This window comes from Anomaloglossus baeobatrachus, chromosome 12 (assembly GCF_048569485.1).
Source record: "Anomaloglossus baeobatrachus isolate aAnoBae1 chromosome 12, aAnoBae1.hap1, whole genome shotgun sequence".
Taxonomy (NCBI): Eukaryota; Metazoa; Chordata; class Amphibia; order Anura; family Aromobatidae; genus Anomaloglossus; species Anomaloglossus baeobatrachus.
In genome coordinates, this window is record NC_134364.1 from 96,612,696 (window position 1) to 96,636,945 (window position 24,250).

General features: G+C 49.7%; 1 protein-coding gene across 1 annotated transcript; it reads left to right on the top strand.

Moving 5' to 3' along the window:
• The first annotated feature begins 268 nt into the window (after positions 1-268).
• On the top strand, positions 269-17,067 carry HDGF (heparin binding growth factor). Its single transcript, XM_075331106.1, has 7 exons — positions 269-615; positions 11,839-11,912; positions 11,996-12,134; positions 12,223-12,282; positions 12,614-12,817; positions 12,908-13,110; positions 14,120-17,067. The coding sequence occupies exons 1-7, from the start codon at positions 529-531 to the stop codon at positions 14,121-14,123; spliced, it is 771 nt and encodes a 256-aa protein (XP_075187221.1). The 5' UTR covers positions 269-528; the 3' UTR covers positions 14,124-17,067.
• Positions 17,068-24,250: the final 7,183 nt, after the last annotated feature.

Genomic DNA, 24,250 nt, shown 5'->3' on the forward strand with positions numbered 1-24,250 from the left:
ACTTCAACTCTCGACAAAAAAATACCCTCATGAGAGTTATTGGGTGAACTACAAGCACCAGCAATGCTTTTTCAGTGAGAGCGGAGCTGGTATGTGTCCTGTCAGTGAGCACATGATAGAAAAGCGCCAGTTTAGGAGATGATTTCCCGCCTTTCTGTTTCCATGGCGACAATCCATGCTCTCGGCGCTCTGCCTGCCTCCCTGCGCCGTACGTCAGGGATGGGCGGGGTTTAGGCGGCCAGGCCTGGAGTATTTAAAAGGGGCAGACGTGAGGAGTCGATTTTTACAGACGGGAGGAGGCGAGAGAGGGGAGGAGAGCGGAGGAGGCGGGAGCAAATCATCGCCAGAGAGGAGATTCAAACACAAACAACTGGATGGGCAGCGACCCATCAGCGCCGGACACCGACTCCCGCCCGCCCAGCACAGCACCAGGCCGCAGCCGCCCCCAGCACCGCGCAGCCTCACCCCTGGGTGTCTCCCGCCTTTCCCGCTCTTTCCTGTGACTCCGCCGAGGCCTAATCCCCCGCCATGTCCCGCTCCAGCAGACAGAGGGAGTACAAGTGCGGGGACCTGGTCTTCGCCAAGATGAAGGGCTACCCGCACTGGCCGGCCCGGGTGAGACGGGGGAGGACGGGCGCCGACTGCGTGTACACGTGTGTGTGACCCGTGTGTGTGCACGTGTGTGCGCTGTGTAGCTGTAATGTGTACGGCACATAGCTCGTGTGCACGGTGTATGTAATGTATGCGTGGCTGTATACTGCTTAACTAGTCTGCACGTGAATATACTGCTATAGTATGTGCGTGCATGTGTATACAGCTAGTGTAATGCGTGCATGTGTATACAGCTAGTGTAATGTGTGCATGTGTATACAGCTAGTGTAATGTGTGCGTGGCTGTATACTGCTTAACTAGTCTGCACGTGAATATACTGCTATAGTGCGTGCGTGTGTATACAGCTAGTGTAATGCGTGCGTGTGTATACAGCTAGTGTAATGTGTGCGTGTGTATACAGCTAGTGTAATGTGTGCATGTGTATACAGCTAGTGTAATGTGTGCATGTGTATACAGCTAGTGTAATGCGTGCATGTGTATACAGCTAGTGTAATGCGTGCATGTGTGTACAGCTAGTGTAATGCGTGCGTGTGTATACAGCTAGTGTAATGCGTGCGTGTGTATACAGCTAGTGTAATGCGTGCGTGTGTGTACAGCTAGTGTAATGCGTGCATGTGTGTACAGCTAGTGTAATGCGTGCATGTGTGTACAGCTAGTGTAATGCGTGCATGTGTGTACAGCTAGTGTAATGCGTGCATGTGTGTACAGCTAGTGTAATGCGTGCATGTGTGCACAGCTAGTGTAATGCGTGCGTGTGTATACAGCTAGTGTAATGCGTGCGTGTGTATACAGCTAGTGTAATGCGTGCATGTGTATACAGCTAGTGTAATGCGTGCGTGTGTATACAGCTAGTGTAATGCGTGCGTGTGTATACAGCTAGTGTAATGCGTGCGTGTGTATACAGCTAGTGTAATGTGTGCGTGTGTACAGCTAGTGTAATGCGTGCATGTGTGTACAGCTAGTGTAATGCGTGCGTGTGTATACAGCTAGTGTAATGCGTGCATGTGTATACAGCTAGTGTAATGTGTGCGTGTGTACAGCTAGTGTAATGTGTGCGTGTGTACAGCTAGTGTAATGCGTGCATGTGTATACAGCTAGTGTAATGCGTGCATGTGTGTACAGCTAGTGTAATGCGTGCATGTGTGTACAGCTAGTGTAATGCGTGCATGTGTGTACAGCTAGTGTAATGCGTGCATGTGTGTACAGCTAGTGTAATGCGTGCATGTGTGTACAGCTAGTGTAATGCGTGCATGTGTATACAGCTAGTGTAATGCGTGCATGTGTATACAGCTAGTGTAATGCGTGCATGTGTGTACAGCTAGTGTAATGCGTGCATGTGTGTACAGCTAGTGTAATGCGTGCATGTGTGTACAGCTAGTGTAATGCGTGCGTGTGTATACAGCTAGTGTAATGTGTGCATGTGTGCACAGCTAGTGTAATGCGTGCATGTGTGTACAGCTAGTGTAATGCGTGCATGTGTGTACAGCTAGTGTAATGCGTGCATGTGTACAGCTAGTGTAATGCGTGCATGTGTGTACAGCTAGTGTAATGCGTGCATGTGTGTACAGCTAGTGTAATGCGTGCATGTGTGTACAGCTGGTGTAATGCGTGCATGTGTGTACAGCTAGTGTAATGCGTGCATGTGTGTACAGCTAGTGTAATGCGTGCATGTGTGTACAGCTAGTGTAATGCGTGCATGTGTGTACAGCTAGTGTAATGCGTGCATGTGTATACAGCTAGTGTAATGCGTGCATGTGTATACAGCTAGTGTAATGCGTGCATGTGTACAGCTAGTGTAATGCGTGCATGTGTGTACAGCTAGTGTAATGCGTGCATGTGTGTACAGCTAGTGTAATGCGTGCATGTGTGTACAGCTAGTGTAATGCGTGCATGTGTGTATACAGCTAGTGTAAAACGTGCATGTGTATACAGCTAGTGTAATGTGTGCGTGTGTATACAGCTAGTGTAATGCGTGCATGTGTGCACAGCTAGTGTAATGCGTGCATGTGTGTACAGCTAGTGTAATGCGTGCATGTGTGTACAGCTAGTGTAATGCGTGCATGTGTGTACAGCTAGTGTAATGCGTGCATGTGTGTACAGCTGGTGTAATGCGTGCATGTGTGTACAGCTGGTGTAATGCGTGCATGTGTGTACAGCTGGTGTAATGCGTGCATGTGTGTACAGCTGGTGTAATGCGTGCATGTGTGTACAGCTGGTGTAATGCGTGCATGTGTGTACAGCTGGTGTAATGCGTGCATGTGTGTACAGCTAGTGTAATGCGTGCATGTGTGTACAGCTAGTGTAATGCGTGCATGTGTGTACAGCTAGTGTAATGCGTGCATGTGTGTACAGCTAGTGTAATGCGTGCATGTGTGTACAGCTAGTGTAATGCGTGCATGTGTGTACAGCTAGTGTAATGCGTGCATGTGTGTACAGCTAGTGTAATGCGTGCATGTGTACCGCTATAGTATGTGTGCATGTGTATACCGCTATAGTATGTGTGCATGTGTATACCGCTATAGTATGTGTGCATGTGTATACCGCTATAGTATGTGTGCATGTGTATACCGCTATAGTATGTGTGCATGTGTATACCGCTATAGTATGTGTGCCTGTGTATACCGCTATAGTATGTGTGCCTGTGTGTGCCTGCGTATGCCGCGATGTAGTGCGCCGGTGTATGCCGCTATGTAGTGCGCCGGTGTATGCCGCTATGTTGTGCATGCAATCAGTATACACATGGACGCACAGTGCACGCTGTAGCTGTATACACATGCATATTGCCATGGCGTGCGTGTATACCGCTATGTGTAATGTGCATGTATACTACTATAGTGTGTACTAAGAATGTGTATACTATAGATGCATGTGTATATACTGCTATAGTGTGTAATGTGTATATACTGCTATGTTTAACGCTATACTGTGAAATGTGCGTGCATGTATATATACTGCTGTAGTGTATAGGCCTTGTATAGCTGTAGTATGTGTATTAGTGTGCTCCTGTGTGTAAACTGCACACAGCTGTGTATGTGTAATATATATTTTCTTTATATATCTGTATCCTGTGTACAGAGTGTATAACAGTATATAGCTGGTGTATGTCTATCAGTGTGTACACCTGTGTAGAGCCATAGTGTGCTGTGTATACTAATCTGTGTGGGGGTTCCCCCTGATATGACCCAGTGTAGGGATGTGATGCCTCAGTTTGTGGTGTCTTGTGTAGGGTCCATACTCTATGATGGGGGTGTGGCTGCTCAGATCTGGCAGGAGCAGAGGGTTCGGGGCTGTGTAGTGACCGCCTTCTGGTTGTGGTGATATTGTTGCGGGAGCAGAGGATTCGGGGCTGTGTAGTGACCGCCTTCTGGTTGTGGTGATATTGTTGCGGGAGCAGAGGGTTCGGGGCTGTGTAGTGACCGCCTTGTGGTTGTGGTGATATTGTTGCGGGAGCAGAGGGTTCGGGGCTGTGTAGTGACCGCCTTCTGGTTGTGGTGATATTGTTGCGGGAGCAGAGGATTCGGGGCTGTGTAGTGACTGCCTTGTGGTTGTGGTGATATTGTTGCGGGAGCAGAGGGTTCGGGGCTGTGTAGTGACCGCCTTCTGGTTGTGGTGATATTGTTGCGGGAGCAGAGGGTTCGGGGCTGTGTAGTGACCGCCTTCTGGTTGTGGTGATATTGTTGCGGGAGCAGAGGATTCGGGGCTGTGTAGTGACCGCCTTCTGGTTGTGGTGATATTGTTGCGGGAGCAGAGGGTTCGGGGCTGTGTAGTGACCGCCTTGTGGTTGTGGTGATATTGTTGCGGGAGCAGAGGGTTCGGGGCTGTGTAGTGACCGCCTTGTGGTTGTGGTGATATTGTTGCGGGAGCAGAGGGTTCGGGGCTGTGTAGTGACCGCCTTCTGGTTGTGGTGATATTGTTGTGGGAGCAGAGGGTTCGGGGCTGTGTAGTGACCGCCTTCTGGTTGTGGTGATATTGTTGCGGGAGCAGAGGGTTCGGGGCTGTGTAGTGACCTCCTTCTGGTTGTGGTGATATTGTTGCGGGAGCAGAGGGTTCGGGGCTGTGTAGTGACCTCCTTCTGGTTGTGGTGATATTGTTGCGGGAGCAGAGGGTTCGGGGCTGTGTAGTGACCTCCTTCTGGTTGTGGTGATATTGTTGCGGGAGCAGAGGGTTCGGGGCTGTGTAGTGACCGCCTTCTGGTTGTGGTGATATTGTTGCGGGAGCAGAGGGTTCGGGGCTGTGTAGTGACCGCCTTCTGGTTGTGGTGATATTGTTGCGGGAGCAGAGGGTTCGGGGCTGTGTAGTGACCTCCTTCTGGTTGTGGTGATATTGTTGCGGGAGCAGAGGGTTCGGGGCTGTGTAGTGACCGCCTTCTGGTTGTGGTGATATTGTTGCGGGAGCAGAGGATTCGGGGCTGTGTAGTGACCGCCTTGTGGTTGTGGTGATATTGTTGCGGGAGCAGAGGATTCGGGGCTGTGTAGTGACCGCCTTGTGGTTGTGGTGATATTGTTGCGGGAGCAGAGGGTTCGGGGCTGTGTAGTGACCGCCTTCTGGTTGTGGTGATATTGTTGCGGGAACAGAGGGTTCGGGGCTGTGTAGTGACCGCCTTGTGGTTGTGGTGATATTGTTGCGGGAGCAGAGGGTTCGGGGCTGTGTAGTGACCGCCTTGTGGTTGTGGTGATATTGTTGCGGGAGCAGAGGGTTCGGGGCTGTGTAGTGACCTCCTTCTGGTTGTGGTGATATTGTTGCGGGAGCAGAGGGTTCGGGGCTGTGTAGTGACCGCCTTCTGGTTGTGGTGATATTGTTGCGGGAGCAGAGGGTTCGGGGCTGTGTAGTGACCTCCTTCTGGTTGTGGTGATATTGTTGCGGGAGCAGAGGATTCGGGGCTGTGTAGTGACCTCCTTCTGGTTGTGGTGATATTGTTGCGGGAGCAGAGGATTCGGGGCTGTGTAGTGACCGCCTTCTGGTTGTGGTGATATTGTTGCGGGAGCAGAGGGTTCGGGGCTGTGTAGTGACCGCCTTGTGGTTGTGGGGATATTATTGCACTGTTGGATTTTTACAATTTTCCCATTTATTTTGTGATCTGGAAGGGGCGGATTGTGGCGATCAGCGTGCATTCAAGGGTTGCAGGTCATCTGTAGTGCGGTGCATGCTGGGTAATCCACTGTTCACAGGGCCGCCTATTTACCCAGCTCTCAGCCAAGTGTACTCTGCCCTAAATATCTCCACCTGCTCCATATATTGGACTGCGGTGCTTATCTGGTGCTGGAAACGAGTATCCCAGCATGCACTGGTGCACGTGCCAGCAATGTCAGGTTCACAGGTGCAGGTGCATCATGCCTACATTCACATACTGTGTTCTTGGGGGGGATTGATAGTAATAATCCACTGCCAGAGAGGGCGGGCCATACCCCTCTGTTGCCATGTGACCATTTCATTTTTAAAGGGGTTGTCCATGACTTTACAAAGTTGCCTGGTAGAGGTAAATTGGAACAGGCTGTGATTTATCAGCTTTCTGCCAGCACTAGAAATTGTGGTATGTAGCTTTCTATAATGTGCAATTGATTATCTGCATTCTGCCAGCCCTGTATGTTCTGCAATGTGCTGTTGGAATTTCTTAGCTTTCTGTTGGGCTTAAGGTTCTGGAAAATGCTGTGGATTAATCAACTTTCTGCCAGCACCATAGGTTCTTATACTTGTGTTTGGGATTAATCAGCTTTCAGCCAGCACTTGAGGTTCTGGTATGTGGTTTCTGTAATGTGGCTTTGTGATTATCTTCTTTCTGCCAGCACTGTAGGTTCTGGAACATGCCATTGGAATTTCTTGGTTTTCTGCCAGCACCATAGGTTCTTTAACATTTTTGTTGGGAATTAATCAGCATTGAGCCAGCACTCGAGGTTCTGGTATGTGCCTTGCCATGTTTTGTGCCAATGTGATTCATCTCCACTCTGCCTGCACTGTAGGTTCTTGAACATGCTGTTAAGATTTTAGTTCTCAGCCAGTACTATAGATACTGCAATATGCTGTTGTGATTAATCCTTTCTGCCAGTGCTGTGATGCTAGCACATGCTTTGTCTGCCGGCTATACAGGCACTGTTATTTGTGTTGTGATATCCATTCTGCCATTACTATAGGCTTTGGGATGGGACGTGCTGTGACTCATCGTCCTGCCAGCATTGTCTGTTCTCAAACTTACCCTTGATCAACCTTCTGCCAGCGCTATAGGTGATGACACTTAAGCAGATGTCAGTCTTATGCACTGATATCTATTATGCCTGTACCCAAATAGGCTGCTTTCACACATCCGGTTTTAGCAGTGTGGCACAATCCAGCTCAAACCTATGCGGAACGGATCAACGGAACGGAACGCTCAAACGAATGCGGCGGAAAAAAAGATCTGTTGCATAAGTTTTTCCATGCGGCCCGTCCATTTTTTGTCGGATGCTTGATACTGAGCATACGCAGTGCAAAAAAAACGCATCCGGCGTCCATAGGCTTGCATTGTAAATTGGGCCGGATCCGGCACGATGTGGTTTTTCGCCACACAAAGTGCCAGGCAGCGTTCCATCCGGCCGCCGCACGGGCTAAATATGCCGCATGCGGCAAAAAAGGACGCAATGCAAGGCCATGCGGCACATGGCGCTAATGCAAGTCTATGCAGAAAAACCGCAACAGACTGGAATAACTTGTGTTTTCTGCAAAGCGCCGTATTGTGCCGCACAGCAAAAACCGGATGTGTGAAAGCAGCCTAGGGTTCAAATTATTCTAGATTGTGGTCTGCCAACTTTAAGGCTGTGCGCACTAGAAATGTGAATTTTCTCAATTTCTTGAGAAACTTCTAGGAGTGAAAGATTTCCGGACCTCCGGAAAAAGTCCGCACCAAATCTGCATGCGGATTTGCCGCGATTTTCCAGCCGATTTTGCAGGCTGTACTGCCGAAATCCGCAGGGTACCTGCGGAAAAGAATTGACATGCTCATTTTCTCAAATTTTCTCGAAATTCTTCTCAAGGAAATTTCTTGAGAAAAATCCGCACAGTGCGCACAGCTATTTTTTTTTCTCATAGAATTTGCTGGGAAATGTCTGCGCAAAGATTGCAGACATTTCTCAAGAAATTTCCGCGGGTAAATCCGCGGGTAAAACGCACTAGTGCGCACAGAGCCTAAGTCTCCAGTAATGCCTGTTCTCTCAGCTCAGTCCTGACGCGGAGGAGCCCTCTTCTGGCTTGGCCCAGTGATGATCAGATATCGCGCTTGGAGGGAGCAGAGCTGCCATCCAGGGTCTGAGCTTCTTCTTACTGCTTCATCCTTGGCTTTCCTCTCAGCTTTTGACTCTCCTGTTCCTCCTTTTTCTTCTGCTCGGACCCCTGTGGTTTGTTCTTCCCAATGATCGCAAGATTATGAGATCTGAGGGCCGAGGATCTGAGCGGAGGTGGCCATGTTGGTGTACGGCAGACTACGGGTCAGGTCATCAGTACCTCAGCTGCTTGGTCCTCTCCTCTAATCCTGCTACAGCCGGTCTTCCCGGCGGGGTTATGCGTTTTTGTATGTGGAGACTTTACAGGATTCCCGGGAATGGACAGTGTGGCTGTGCCCCCTGTGATGTGCAGCCAGGCTGACAGCGCCCTATGGTGTATGTGCAGCGTGTCAGAATAACGTGTATTGAGCGCAGTCATCCCGGATTATCTGCCGCTGGCCGCCATTCACTCTTATCTGTGGGTCTGTCATGTATTGGCTGCAGGCCCAAACTCTGGGAGAGCACACATCTTATCCTGTAGTAATGCCGGGACTATGTAATGCGTCTGACTCTAGAAGTACCAGTGCAGCAGGGGCGGACGGGAAGCCTACAGGTGCCCTATAGTCAGAGACTTGTAACCATTGCATCACGGGCAGCAGTTAGTGACTCCTTTCCTGCATGTGGTTTTTATTGCTTGGCTTTTTTATTTTCTAGAACTTAGTACTCAGTAACAAGTTAGTCCTTCTCTGTGGTGACTGCACAGATACCTTGTAGGACAGGTATTGTTAATGCTCAACCTCCACTCCTTTCAGATCCCTGTAAGGCTGCTTTCACACATCCGGTTTTAGCAGTGCGGCTAAATCCGGCTCTAAAACCTATGCAACGGATGCGGCAAAAAAAACTAATCCTTTGCATAAGTTTTTACATACGGCCTGTCCGGTTTTTGCCGGTTGCAGCATGCTACTGAGCATACGCAGTGCAAAAAACCGCATGTGGCAGCCGGATGTGGTTTTTGCCGCATCTGGCGTCCATAGGCATGCATTGGAAAAAGTGCTGCATCGGCCGGATGCGGCGTGATGCAGTTTTTTTTGCCGGACAAAAAAACGTGCCAGGTAACGTTCCATTCGGCCACCGCATTGGCTAAATATGCTGCATCCGGCAAAAACCAGACCGAACTAAAGGCCATGCGGCACAATCTGGCACTAATGAAAGTCTATACGGAAAAAACGCCACCAGCGGCAAAAAAGATTGTTTTTTTTTCTGCAAAGAGCTGGATTGTGCCGCACAGCAAAAACCGGATGTGTGAAAGCAACCTTAACAGGATCAATGGGTCAATGGGGTGCAAGCGATGATTGAACGATCACCCAACCTATGGATTAGACTTTGCAGACTAAGGAACCACTCTAAAGGATCCAAGAGTACTGGGTGATTGCAAACTGTTAACCAAGGGCCTCGGGCTAATGTGTGTCCGCCCCTGAAAAAGCGGGCTGAACCTCTGAGTTCTGCTGTGCACATACTTAATCTTGGCTTTGTAGAGTAAAACGTGCCACGGCAAGAAGATAAATTATGTAGCTGCTCGCACTCAGCGCCGGGTTGTCTTCAGTCTTCTCCCCTCCATTATTAGTGCATATTGAGAAGGAGCATTTATGCGACCATTTTTTGGGAACTTGGCACAAAAGCCGCACCTCAAGATCGGCGTTTACAGATGGTTGTGGGAGGTTGTAACCCAATATCAGTCCCCTGCACTGGCCTTACTGCAGTGTTTGAGCTTTGATCTCCATTTGTCTCGTGGACATCATCCGGTTGTCTCTTCACGTAAAGTGTAGGCACAAGGGCTGTTTGCATCGCTGCTGCTTCTATTGGGCACAGCTTGCCAGGTAGCTAAGAACAGCGAGCAGCTGAAGGGGTTGGCACGCACCCGAGCGTCCCATATTACCAGATGAGGTTGCATTATTATAAGCTACATACTGAAGGCAATGTACAAGAAACTTGCAAGCATAGATGGTAGTGCCCTCATGGTGACTACCTATGAATACTATTGGTTCTGTAGATTTTGTGGCACTTGCCATGTTTACCCTGGAGATGGCATGAGCTATCAGTTTCCATGTGCACAATTCATACCAGTGTTTTTGTGCAGAACCCACATTACAGGCCTCAGGAATTCTGTTTGTAAACAACATGTTCTGATTTTATTTCCCCCTCCTGTGCTGGCTTAGCCTGCCCTCCTTTTTTATTTTTTTTGTTTACCCCCCCCCCCCCCCTTCCCTTTCTGGGCTGGCTCCGCTAGACTTGCACCCTCTTTCCCTTTTTTTATTTTTCTTTCCATTTTCCCAGTGCTTTTAGCCCTCAACTCCCCTTTTTCACTTTTTTAGGCTGGCTCGGCTAGCCGTCCTCTCCTTTTTACCTTCCTGGGCTGGCTCGGCTAGCCCTCCCCTCAGTCCCCCTCCCCTCACCCCACCCACTCTCCTGGGCTGGCTTGGCTAGCCCTCCCCTCAGTCCCCCCGCCCCCTCTCCTGGGCTTGCTCGGCTAGCCCTCCCCTCAGTCTCCTCCCCCCCGACCTTTTTCTCCTGGGCTGGCTCGGCTAGCCCTCCCCTCAGTCTCCCCCTGCCCCCCCTCCTGGGCTGGCTCGGCTAGCCCTCCCCTCAGTCTCTCCCCGCCCCCCCCCCTCCTGGGCTGGCTCGGCTAGCCCTCCCCTCAGTCTCCCCCTGCCCCCCCTCCTGGGCTGGCTCGGCTAGCCCTCCCCTCAGTCTCTCCCCGCCCCCCCCCCCCCTCCTGGGCTGGCTCGGCTAGCCCTCCCCTCAGTCTCCCCCTGCCCCCCCTCCTGGGCTGGCTCGGCTAGCCCTCCCCTCAGTCTCCCCCCGCCCCCCCCCTCCTGGGCTGGCTCGGCTAGCCCTCCCCTCAATCTCCCCCCGCCCCCCCCCCTCCTGGGCTGGCTCGGCTAGCCCTCCCCTCAGTCTCTCCCCGCCCCCCCCCTCCTGGGCTGGCTCGGCTAGCCCTCCCCTCAGTCTCCCCCTGCCCCCCCTCCTGGGCTGGCTCGGCTAGCCCTCCCCTCAGTCTCCCCCCCGCCCCCCCCTCCTGGGCTGGCTCGGCTAGCCCTCCCCTCAGTCTCCCCCCGCCCCCCCTCCTGGGCTGGCTCGGCTAGCCCTCCCCTCAGTCTCTCCCCGCCCCCCCCTCCTGGGCTGGCTCGGCTAGCCCTCCCCTCATACTTTTTGCATTGTTGGCCACGTGTTCTATTTGAGGTAATGTGCTGTCGACGTATATTTCTGACACTACTTACTGGTCATGTTTACATGGGCAATAATCGGGGATGAGCCGTCATTCAGCTGATCATTGGCCTATATTAACAATGACTTTAATGATACAGTGCAGGCTGGGGTGTGACGTGACTATTTCTGCTCGGTGTACTCCCAGCTCAGGTCTACCCACATAATTACAGCCCGGTGGTAATGTGGCATTTGCTTTCATGTCTGAATTGCTGTGACTGCTCGCTGGCATCGCCCAGGACTGGTCACTCCTGAATTAATCAGTGACAATCACGTTGACCCAAACCTCATCATGATGCCCTGCAGGACCTAGGTGTGTGTGTGTGTGTGTGTGTGTGTGTCTCTCTAGGGTAGGGGGAGGGTATAGAAAGTGGATGCTCGTGGCTGCCGATGGCCTTGCTGTTGCACTATAACCTAAGCTTGGATCTATAAATGTGCTCTCCCCCCTCTGTGCAGCAGGATTACCACTGCAGCTGGCGTATTAACACCCAGCAACGTGTCGGCACTGGTGACTGAGCCGTGACTGCCCACTACGGCCTGCAGCAGGCCGGCTCTTCCCTGCTTATTAATATGTAGCTCTGTGGGTGGTTAGTGGCACATTTTGCCTCAGCGACAGGCGCCCACGAGCCTCACACAATCGGCTTTGTGTTCTGCCGGCCTTTGTGCCATTTCTTGTAACGGGATGGTCAGGCCTTGCACTTTTAGTCCTTACGGTTTCTTCATTTCCTTGCAGGTTGACGAAGTCCCAGAACCCGCAGCAAAGTCGGCGAATAAATACAAAGTCTTCTTTTTTGGCACCCATGAGACGTGAGTATCTGGTTTGGGGGAAATCAGCAATGATTGCAAGAAAAAAAGTGACTTGCATATTAATGGTGTATTCAATCTCAAAGAGCCCACCTGGGTCCTAAAGACATCTTCCCGTACGAAGAGACCAAGGAGAAGTTTGGGAAAGCCAATAAGAGGAAAGCATTTAGCGACGGACTGTGGGAAATCGAGAATAATCCCACCGTACAAGCTTCAGGGTATCAGGTCAGTGTCCATTCTCTAGGCAATCGCATCATCTAGGTTGTGTTTTTATCCAGCATTAATACCTACGTTCATTCTGACTTTTCCGCAGCCTTCCCGGAAGAGAGGGTCAAAAGGAGCTGGTCGTGGTGCTGATAAGGATGGAGAGAAGGTAAAGATCCTTTTTTGGGGGGGATTTGAGACTATTTTCTGTTTAGTGCAGACTAACTGCTTGGATGCAGCAGTTAGTATTGAATGTGGCATCTAAGGGGGTTCACTGCCAATCGTGGATGACTAATAAAGCGGCAACTGAATAAAAAGCAATAAAATAAAGGGGCAACTGAAGTCTTTACGATAGCTGTAATGCTATATATCTGATGTATATACCTGCAGAAATGTGCTCTGATTACATTTTACTTGTTTTTTGGGAAGGCCAGCTGCAATGCAGTAATTCTCCACAGGAGGGCAGCACCAGATCTTACATTCTCCTGTCTTTGTATTAGGCGACACCAAAGAAAAGGTCAGAAGCTGACGCTGCCGAGGATGAGGACGAAGACGACGAAGAGGAAGAAAAGCCCGAAGGGGACGGAGAGAAGAAAGGCAATGATGGCAGCAGCGATGAAGAGGGCAAGCTGGTGATTGATGAGCAGTCTAAGGAGAAAGGAGAGAAGACCTCTGCCAAGAGGAAAGCGGAGGACGCTGCAGAGGTTCGTTAGGAGTTAAACTCAATCTGACGTATATTGTGAGATTTGTTCAAGTCTTGACACTTAATTTAATTACCCCCCTTCCCCTCTCAGAGCTCTCCCAAAAGATCGAAGGCAGAGGAAGAGCAGGAAGACGATAAGTCTGATAACAAGGAACCTGCGAAGAAAGAGGCCAAGCGGGCGCCGGAGGCGAGAAAAGATGACAACAGCGAACCTGCCGCGAAGGACGATCTAAAGGTGGAGGAAAAGGCAGAAGAGAAATCAGTCATAGAAGAAACCAGTAACAAAGAGACAAGGTGAGACATTACCAGTCAGCTCCTATCCTCCCCCTTAGGGTACGCTCACACGAGCGTGAAAATCAGACATTGCACTCAAACCTATGTTGGGCAACGAGGGCGAGCTGTTGGTCAGCTTTTCTCTCCAGATTCTGGATGCCAGAAAAGCAGCAACATGCTGCAATTTTCTGCTAGAGCCGTATCACTCGCACACATTTAAGTGACTAGTGCAAGAGATACATCGGACTGCACTCGGATGTTATCCCAGTGCAGTGCGGTATATGCACAGGCCGACAATGGAGGAGATGGGGGGGGGGATTAACCCCTCCCTCCGCAGCGCCCGCCCTCAGCTTCACACCTGTGACACTCGGCTCACGCTCGCAGCAGAGCCTGAGCCGGGGGTCATTAGCATGTTGCATCAGATGCCATACGCTAGTCTGAGTCCAGCCTTATGGTTGCAGTGCGGTTACTAATAAGCTGAGCCTCAGCACTCAATGTCAGGCAGCAGCTCCTAAAGAAAACAAGATTTTAGAGTGTATAAAAAGATTAGATCCCAGTATAAAAATGTATTGTTACCTCTGTAAAACACTAGTAAGGCCACATCTGGAATATGGGATCCAGTCTCAGGCTCCACATTTTAAAGCACTTTCAGAGGTTAGAATTAGTTGAAAGGCGGCTAACTAGATTATTACAAGGAATGGAGGCCTTCTGTGATTCCGACAGCTAAAAAGGAAAGGGTTCTTTACTGTTAGAGCAGTCAGACTGTGGAATGCCGACCACAAGAGGTAGTAATGGCAGATACTATAACAGCTTTTATATCAGGGCTGGAGGATTTCCTCAGTACACACAACACTGAAATTACAAAATGCATAATTGCTGGAGGAAGGTTAAACTAAATAAACCTAGGTCTTTTTTTCAACCTATAACTGTGACCGCTGCAGGCGATTATATAAGTCTAGTATGTAGTGACTCTTTATAATTACTTACATGGATGGATGTCTTAATTCATATATTTTTTTTTGTATTTCAGCTAAAATAAGTTTCCCTTTCCTGACTGGGCAGAATCCTGACGACTTTTTCCTATATAGTGGGGGCTTTAAGAAAAAAAATATATTAAAAATGGGAAATAAACATCTTCAGCATCCTTCTGCAACCTGACCAAGAAAATGTTGCTTTTAATCCTCAAGAAAAAAATGGGAGGGTGAACTGTTAAGCCAGCTAAGGGTGGGGGGTAGTGATCTCAGGCCGCCATTGTTGGTCGTGTCGTCAGATCTATGGCAGCAGATGCGTCCTCTTGGTTGTGTTCGCTCGGCTTTCCCTTTTTTAAAGTTATCATGTTTTTTTATTGTATTGTGCTGTGATTTATTTTTTTTTTAACCCTTAACTTTTCTGGATGTTGCAAAATTTCACATCAGGGAGGGAAAATTTCACAATGTCATGATATTTACTTGAAGCGTTCAGGCCGGTCTGATCCTCCCATATTGCAAGATAATGGGGTTCACAATGCTAATTAGGGTGTCCGCTCAGTGGAGAGGGTCAAAATTGTCACAATGTCCCCAGAAATGGGCTGTTTGCATTGTGATCTGAGACCACCACTTTAATGTTATCCTTCCAGTTGGCTGTAGGGGATGCATACACCTTCCATCTATCACCACGATGGGGTTTTTTCACCTTGAGACTCTTTCCCTGACTGCACCGAACATCTCGCCCCCTCAGCGTTGGCCTTGTAAAGTACCTCTGACAAATCATCTACAGATATATTTTATATACAGGGTGGACCATACCACTATTTTACAACCCACCCACTTTATTTTCCAATTAAACTGTAAAAAAAAAAAACTACAAGTCCCACAATGCCTCTGGAGTTATTTTGCAGCAGCCACAGGTCAGTAATCTCTATAGAGGATGCTTCTTGGCTTTTTCCCACTCTTGCTATCCCCAGCACATAGAGTATAATAAAAGCTTATAATGTATTTTATTAAAACTGGATCTTTTCTATTTCTGCTTTTTTGTGCATTTTAGAGCAGCTTCATGTATAAATCTAACATTTCCAGCTCCAGAAAAGCTGAGAAACAAACTAAAATTCCATTGTTTAGCATCATGAGTATGCATTGTGTATTAATAGTATATAAAGGAGTCTGGCTGTAACATAGTAAACACTAAATGTAGATCATGCCCTTCCCCTGTAGCTCATACTTCACACCAGTAGTGGTCAATGTGACTGGTAGCCTTGTACCACTGAGGCCTTATTACCTCTCTGGCTGCTCCATAATGTTCTGGTCTATTGCAAGCAGATCTCCAGGACTAGAGGTTTATTAAGCCACATGTTCAACTATCCAGTGAAGCTCCTCCTATGTGAGGCGACCACCTGCCACCAGATTTCCCTCAATACTGCTGCCTGTGCATTTTCTTTGACATATAGGTTCTTACCCTCCAGTCTTACAACAATAATGACTTTATGGGTTAAAAATTTGGTCGGTGGCTGGGGGGCGCCTTCCCCCTCCCGGTGGCTGGGGGGGCGCCTTCCCCCTCCCGGTGGCTGGGGGGGCGCCTTCCCCCTCCCGGTGGCTGGGGGGGCGCCTTCCCCCTCCCGGTGGCTGGGGGGGCGCCTTCCCCCTCCCGGTGGCTGGGGGGGCGCCTTCCCCCTCCCGGTGGCTGGGGGGGCGCCTTCCCCCTCCCGGTGGCTGGGGGGGCGCCTTCCCCCTCCCGGTGGCTGGGGGGGCGCCTTCCCCCTCCCGGTGGCTGGGGGGGCGCCTTCCCCCTCCCGGTGGCTGGGGGGGGCGCCTTCCCCCTCCCGGTGGCTGGGGGGGCGCCTTCCCCCTCCCGGTGGCTGGGGGGGCGCCTTCCCCCTCCCGGTGGCTGGGGGGGCGCCTTCCCCCTCCCGGTGGCTGGGGGGGCGCCTTCCCCCTCCCGGTGGCTGGGGGGGCGCCTTCCCCCTCCCGGTGGCTGGGGGGGCGCCTTCCCCCTCCCGGTGGCTGGGGGGGCGCCTTCCCCCTCCCGGTGGCTGGGGGGGCGCCTTCCCCCTCCCGGTGGCTGGGGGGGCGCCTTCCCCCTCCCGGTGGCTGGGGGGGCGCCTTCCCCCTCCCGGTGGCTGGGGGGGCGCCTTCCCCCTCCCGGTGGCTGGGGGGGCGCCTTCCCCCTCCCGGTGGCTGGGGGGGCGCCTTCCCCCTCCCGGTGGCTGGGGGGGCGCCTTCCCCCTCCCGGTGGCTGGGGGGGCGCCTTCCCCCTCCCGGTGGCTGGGGGGGCGCCTTCCCCCTCCCGGTGGCTGGGGGGGCGCCTTCCCCCTCCCGGTGGCTGGGGGGGCGCCTTCCCCCTCCCGGTGGCTGGGGGGGCGCCTTCCCCCTCCCGGTGGCTGGGGGGGCGCCTTCCCCCTCCCGGTGGCTGGGGGGGCGCCTTCCCCCTCCCGGTGGCTGGGGGGGCGCCTTCCCCCTCCCGGTGGCTGGGGGGGCGCCTTCCCCCTCCCGGTGGCTGGGGGGGCGCCTTCCCCCTCCCGGTGGCTGGGGGGGGCGCCTTCCCCCTCCCGGTGGCTGGGGGGGCGCCTTCCCCCTCCCGTATCAGCAGCATCCATCATCGCCCAGCCTCAGGGTTGCAGATGACCTGACTCCAATCATGGAATTAAAAGTTTTAATTTTGTAGCTAATGTTTTTAATAAAATTAAAAATCTGCAAAAAAAACCTCCAAATAACCATGTACCCGAAGATTGGTTTGTAGCTCTTTTTATATAGGTAGTTTTCTATCTTCCCCTCTCCCTCTCTCGCCCACGTCAGCGCCCAGTCCCTGCTCATCTTGCTATGTGATGTATAATCATTTGTACCATATGCAGAGAACGATTTCCCCTTATTTTTTATTTCCTTGGTTTTGCGGTTGTGATGAAAGCGATTGTTGCGATTTTAGCTTTTGGTATAGTTCTGTAGACTGCACATCTTTTGGACAAACAGATTATTATTAAAATAATAAAAGACAAATCTTTCATGGTCATTACTTGTGTGGAATTCTTGTGACACTTAGACTATGTGCGCACCTTCCGGCAGAAGAACACCAGAAATGTTTGGGTGTGTTTTTTTTTTTTAATTATATTTTTTGTAATGTAGTCAATGGATGAAAAGGCTGAAACTACAAGCAAAACATGCTATAAGAATTGACATTATGCAGATTTTTTTTTCTTCACATGGCCTAAAGGTAGAGGGACCTATAGAATATTCATCCAAGACCAGTCCCTTCATGACAATCTATACCCTCCATTTGTTAAACTGATTAAAACTACCTCACTCAATGGATTTAGCAAACTTAAAGGGCCTCAGCAAACTGCTTTCTCCAGACTACCCTGGCTCTCCAGATTTACCCAGACTTTCCCTTTTAATCTGATTTCCCTTAACCCCCCCCCCCCACCACCACTTCAATCCATGGAGAACTAAATCCTCTGACAGATTCCCCCGCCCTGCAATTCTGACCCATACAATGTCCCCAGCTCAGGCTTTACTCATGCAGGACTGATTCCCCACCTCTGACCCATTCAGTACAGAATTCCCATCCAGGACCAATATCCCCCACCTCAATCTTGTCCCATGTAGGACTAATTGACCCATCCAGTACAGACTCCTCTCCCACTCCCATCTTCATATATGTGGGTCAGATTCTCCACTCTTCCAACTCATTCATAACCAATTTCACCGCCCCCTGACCCATTCAGGACATTCAACCCCCAAACCTCCATGTTGTCCCATCTGGGGGACCATTTTCCCCACCTTGATCTTGTCCCATGCAGGACTGATTCCCCACCTCTTACACATCCTTGACAGACGCTTTTCCCACCACCTTCCTCTAGACTAGACCTATGTAGGTGTGACCCCCCCCCCCCCCCTTCCCTTGCCCCCCAGTTTTTCAACTAGTCAAGGACCAATTCAACCACCCCTGACCCATAAAGGACAGATTCATCCCACCCCCACTTCCATTTTGACTCATCCAGGACAGATTCCCCACCTTAACTCATCCACTACCCATTTCCCCACATCCATTCTCACTTGTCCTTAGCGTTGAGTTGTCCTGATGACATGGAGTTTATGCTTTGTTGGTGTGAGACTATGGCTGCTTTCACACCAGTTTTTTGCCATCAGGCACAATCTGGTAATCTGAAAAATTGGATCTGGCGTCTATTGTCGCCAGATCTGTGTCCCCCCCCCCCCCCCTCCCCTTCCATAGACTTGTATTAGAGCTGTATTGTGCCCGATGGCCTTGCGTTCCATCCGGATTTCGCTTGGCCGGATGTAATGCGGAGGGGAATTTTGTCTCCGGCAAAAAACCGTATTGTACCGGAGACGGTGGCGTGTTTTATAATGGAAGCCTATGGACATCGGATATGACATAATGCGGCAAAAGCTGATATGGCTGCCGGATCTGTTTTTTGAACTGAGCATGCTCAGTATTAACAGATGCGTCTAACTGAAGGAACTGATTAAAAAAAAACTGATGCAACTGATTCGTTTTTTTCACCAGATCATGTCTGATGCCAAAAACTGATGTGTGAAAGTAGCATGACATAGTAAGCAATGTTTTTCTGTGAACATATACAAATGGTCTCCTCAGAGAAGAAAATGTGCAATCCTAAAAGGCAATATTGGCCCTTTAATGTACCTTACCATATCACTTGGGTTAAGAAGCCAAACCTGAAACTCAATTTGCGGACACGTGTTTTCAGGGTGTTGCCCCTCCTCAGTGCAAAGCAGGAAATCTAATTTGGTGGTTTGAGAAGCCTCTTACACAGGCTTGGTATTCCCTGTATGGAGAAATGTTCATCCTTGGAACCAAAGGAAGAGGCCTTTAAAGAGAACCTGTCAGCAGACATTTTGCCCAAAACCTAAAAGATTCCCCCTCTGCAGCTCCTGGGCTGCATTCTAGAAAGGTCCCTGTTATTGTGCCCCATGTGAGACCAAAATACTTTATAAATTGTTACCTTTTTGTATTCAGATTCTGTAAATGTGACACTGGGGCAGGCTCTCTGCCATCCGTTATTCTGCCCCCTGGTCCTGTATGCCACCCCATCGCTCCTTTCCATAGCTGATGCACCGCCCACTGCTCCAGCCATCCCCGCGCATGCCCAGTGCCAGTCTCACGGGACTGAGCAGTGTGACTGCTGGTGACGTGTGCGCAGGCAAGTGATTATGGGCGGGGCTGTGATTGTTATCAGCAACTACCCGCCCATAATCTCGTGAGCGCACAAACCTCTCCAGCGGTCACACTGTGCTCCAGTGTAGATGCTAGACTGTATGTGCTGCTTCCAGGGATGACGTCCCTTTTGTCACGTGATAGGGGCGTGTTCAAAATACTATCACGTGACAAAAGGGACGTCATCCCTGGAAGCAGCCCATACAGTCTAGCACTACCCTGAGCACTATGACCGCTGGAGAGGATTGCGCGCTCACGAGATTATGGGCGAGTACTTGCTGATAACAATCACAACCCCGCCCATAATCACTTGTCTGCGCACACGTCACCAGCGGTCACACTGCTCAGTCCTGTGAGACTGGCACTGGGCATGCGCGGGGATGGCTGGAGCAGTGGGCGGTGCATCAGCTATGGAAAGGAGCGATGGGGGCGGCATACAGGACCAGGGGGCAGAATAGCGGATGGCAGAAAGCCCGCCCCCTGTCACATTTACAGAATCTGCATACAAAAAGGTACCACTTTATAAAGTCTATATTTTGGTCTCACATGGGGCACAATAATAACAGGGACCTTTCTAGAATGCAGCCCAGGAGCTGCAGAGGGGGAAGCTTTCAGGTTTTGGGTGAAATTTTTGCTGACAGGTTCCCTTTAACTTAACCAAATCAGATCTCATGCATTGCACTGAGTAGAGGGAAACACCCTGAAACATGTCTTATAATAAAGTTCCTATCATCATGGCAATGTTTGTTATGTAATGTTAAGGATTATTTAATCAATTTAGGTTGTATTAGAGAAGATTTTCTCTGAAGATGTTGGCATGGGCTTAGTTTTTACTGTTGACTACACGTCTTAAATCTTTCTGCCATGGTTCTGGTTCAAGTTGATTCTTGCATACTCTTCAATGTTTTGTGGTGACATTGAAGCCAGGTTTCAAGTCCAGGGTTTTACCTACAATACCTGGTTAACTACTATTGGATTCCCAGGAAAAAAGTTTTGGTAAAATGTTTGATGTTCCTCACTCCACCCCATTTCTCTGCCTAATGAACCAAGAGACCGGGCCGTGGTAGCACATGTCACTTTATTGGTGTATTGGGAAAAGATAATTGTAGTTTGTGCCTGCAGCAAGCGTGGTACTCCTGTGGACTGCTGTTATAGTATATCCATAGCCTGCGATTGGTAAAGCGGTGGCAGTGGGCAGCCATTATGGGTCTTCCTAGAGATGTCTGTGACAATGGTAATAACAGAGCCGGCCTCCTGAAATAGATAAGACAATCGGATGGTGAGCATATAATTACGGTGCAGGCTTTCTGCTACTATCATCCTCGGGTGTTTGATATTTGTAACGAGGAGTTTGATTCTAGGATTGGTGTGACCTGAGTATCCGAGTATAATGGAAATCAATGGAGAACCTGAGCATTTTCTCAGTTTCTGTGAACACTTTCGCTACCCGTTGCCGTCCATTATATTTGAGTGCTTAAGTCGTGCATATCCTAACAGCTCGTTATGAGTTTTCAGCATGTGAGGTCGATAGTGCTCGCACATCATGAGTTGTTGACCTAAAGCAGTACAGAAGTTTTCTGGAACTTTCACTTACAAAATTCCCGGGTTAGAGCAAAAATTAGTTCCCAGAAATACATGGTGGTTCAAAGACTTCTGTGCCCAGAAAACCTCAGCAGGTCCAAAACTACAGCCCCCCACCATGCTCCAGATGCTGCAAAAGTACAGCCCCCCACCATGCTCCAGATGCTGCAAAAGTACAGCCCCCCACCATGCTCCAGATGCTGCAAAAGTATAGCCCCCCACCATGCTCCAGATGCTGCAAAAGTACAGCCCCCACCATACTCCAGATGCTGCAAACGTACAGCCCCCACCATGCTCCAGATGCTGCAAAAGTACAGCCCCCACCATGCTCCAGATGCTGCAAAAGTACAGCCCCCCACCATGCTCCAGATGCTGCAAAAGTACAGCCCCCCACCATGCTCCAGATGCTGCAAAAGTACAGCCCCCCACCATGCTCCAGATGCTGCAAACGTACAGCTCCCACCATGCTCCAGATGCTGCAAACGTACAGCCCCCACCATGCTCCAGATGCTGCAAAACTACAGCCCCCACCATGCTCCAGATGCTGCAAAACTACAGCCCCCCCACCATGCTCCAGATGCTGCAAAACTACAGCCCCCCCCACCATGCTCCAGATGCTGCAAAACTACAGCCCCCCCACCATGCTCCAGATTCTGCAAAACTACAGCCCCCCACCATGCTCCAGATTCTGCAAAACTACAGCCCCCCCACCATGCTCCAGATGCTGCAAAACTATTCCCCCCACCATGCTCCAGATGCTGCAAAACTACAACCCCCCCACCATGCTCCAGATGCTGCAAAACTACAACCCCCCCACCATGCTCCAGATGCTGCAAAACTACAGCCCCCCCACCATGCTCCAGATGCTGCAAAACTACAGCCCCCACCATGCTCCAGGTGGTGCAAAAGTACAGCCCCCACCATGCTCCAGGTGCTGCAAAAGTACAGCCCCCACCATGCTCCAGATGCTGCAAAACTACAGTTTCCAGAAATCCATGGCTTTTCTACAACTTCAGGTCCCAGATTGCCTCAGCAGGTGCAAAACTACAGCTGCTAGCACGCCTCAGAGATTTGAACACTACAACTTCCAGAATGCTTCATTGGTTGCAAAACTACAGCTTCCAGAAACCTTAGGCCTTTTTACCATTTTTGCTCCCAGAATGCCTCAATGGTTGCAAAACTATAGCTCCTGGAAATCCTCAGCAGTTTTACCATTTTAGCTCCCAGAATACCTCAGTGTTTGCAAAACTACAGTTCCCAGAATGCATCAATGGTTGCAAAACTACAGTTCCCAGAATGCATCAATGGTTGCAAAACTACACATCCCAAAATGCCCAAGGAGTTGTAAAACAAAATGCTCTATTGCCATCTAGTGGAATCCAGAAGACTTAACAAGGCTCCTTAAAAAGCTCAGCATTGTCTTAGTCGACAGCTACCTCCACTAGGCGGCACTAGAGACACCACTTTATTCTGCAGGAGATCATGGCCTGACCTATAAGTCTCCATCACTAGTGGTGATCTCGGTGAAGAATAATGTGATATCAGCTGTAATAACCTGTGGTGCTGGCTCCGCATCGGTGAGCGAGCACTCTCCTTCTGAGAGAATAGCGCCTCCTGGGAGGATGAACTTTTTCAGGCGCCTCTTTCTGGATGTGGTTATTTTCTTCGGCCGGGATGGGTGACACCTCCATGTCGCGTCTCTTGTGCTCATCGTGTAGTTCTTCTGTCTGCATCTTCCAGATCACTGACCACTTGCTGGCTTCTTAATGCTCCTTGGATTCTGCGTTCCATTATGGCAGTGATGTCACAATGGAGCTGAGTACACTAACACTGGCCAGAGCATATACGGTACTTGTTTTTTGAGTATGGCCAAGAATATCCATTCTGGAGCGGTGGCCTAGTACAGTCATATGAAAAAGTTTGTGCACCCCTATTAATTTTAACCTTTTTTCTTTATAACAATTTGGGTTTTTGCAACAGCTATTTCAGTTTCATATATCTAATAACTGATGGACTCAGTAATATTTCTGGATTGAAATGAGGTTTATTGTACTAACAGAAAATGTGCAATCCGCATTTAAACAAAATTTGACCAGTGCAAAAGTATGGGCACCTCAACATAAAAGTCACATTAATATTTTGTAGATCCTACTTTGGCAAAAATCACAGCCTCTAGTCGCTTCCTGTAGCTATTAATGAGTTCTTGGACCCTGGATGAAGGTATATTTGAACATTCCTGTTTACAAAACAATTCCAGTTCAGTTTGATGGTCGCCGAGCATGGACAGCCGCTTCACATCATCCCACAGATTTTCAATGATATTCAGGTCTGGGGACTGGGATGGCCATTCCAGAACATTGTAATTGTTCCTCTGCATGAATGCCTGAGTAGATTTGGAGCGGTGTTTTGGATGATTGTCTTGCTGAAATATCCATCCCCTGCGCAACTTCAACTTCGTCACTGATTCTTGCAGATTATTGTCAAGAATCTTCTGATACTGAGTTGAATCCATGCGACCCTCAACCTTAACAAGATTCCCGGTGCCGGCATTGGCCACACAGCCCCAAAGCATGATGGAACCTCCACCAAATTTTACTGTGGGTAGCAAGTGCTTTTCTTGGAATGCCGTGTTTTTTTGCCTCCATGCATAACGCCTTTCTGTATGACCAAACAACTCAATCTTTGTTTCATCAGTCCACAGGAATTTCGTCCAAAATGTAACTGGCTTGTCCCAATGTGCTTTTGCATACCTCAGGCGACTCTGTTTGTGGCGTGCTTGCAGAAACGGCTTCTTTCGCATCACTCTCCCATACAGCTTCTCCTTGTGCAACGTGCGCTGTATTGTTGACCGATGCACATTGACACCATCTGCAGCAAGATGATGCTGCAGGTCTTTGGAGGTGGTCTGTGGATTGTCCTTGACTGTTCTCACCATTCCTCTTCTCTGCCTTTCTGATATTTTTCTTGGCCTGCCACTTCTGGGCTTAACAAGAACTGTACCTGTGTTCTTCCATTTCCTTACTATGTTCCTCACAGTGGAAACTGACAGTTTAAATCTCTGAGACAACTTTTTGTACCTTCCTCCGAACAACTATGTTGAATAATCTTTGTTTTCAGATCATTTGAGAGTTGTTTTGAGGAGCCCATGATGCCACTCTTCATAGGAGATTCAAATAGGAGAACAACTTGCAAGTGGCCACCTTAAATACCTTTTCTCATGATTGGATACACCTGCCTATGAAGTTCAAAGCTCAATGAGGTTACAAAACCAATTTAGTGCTTCAGTAAGTCAGTAAAAAGTAGTTAGGAGTGTTCAAATCAAGAAATTGATAAGGGTGCCCATACTTTTGCACCAGTCAAATTTTGTTTAAATGCGGATTGCACATTTTCTGTTAGTACAATAAACCTCATTTCAATC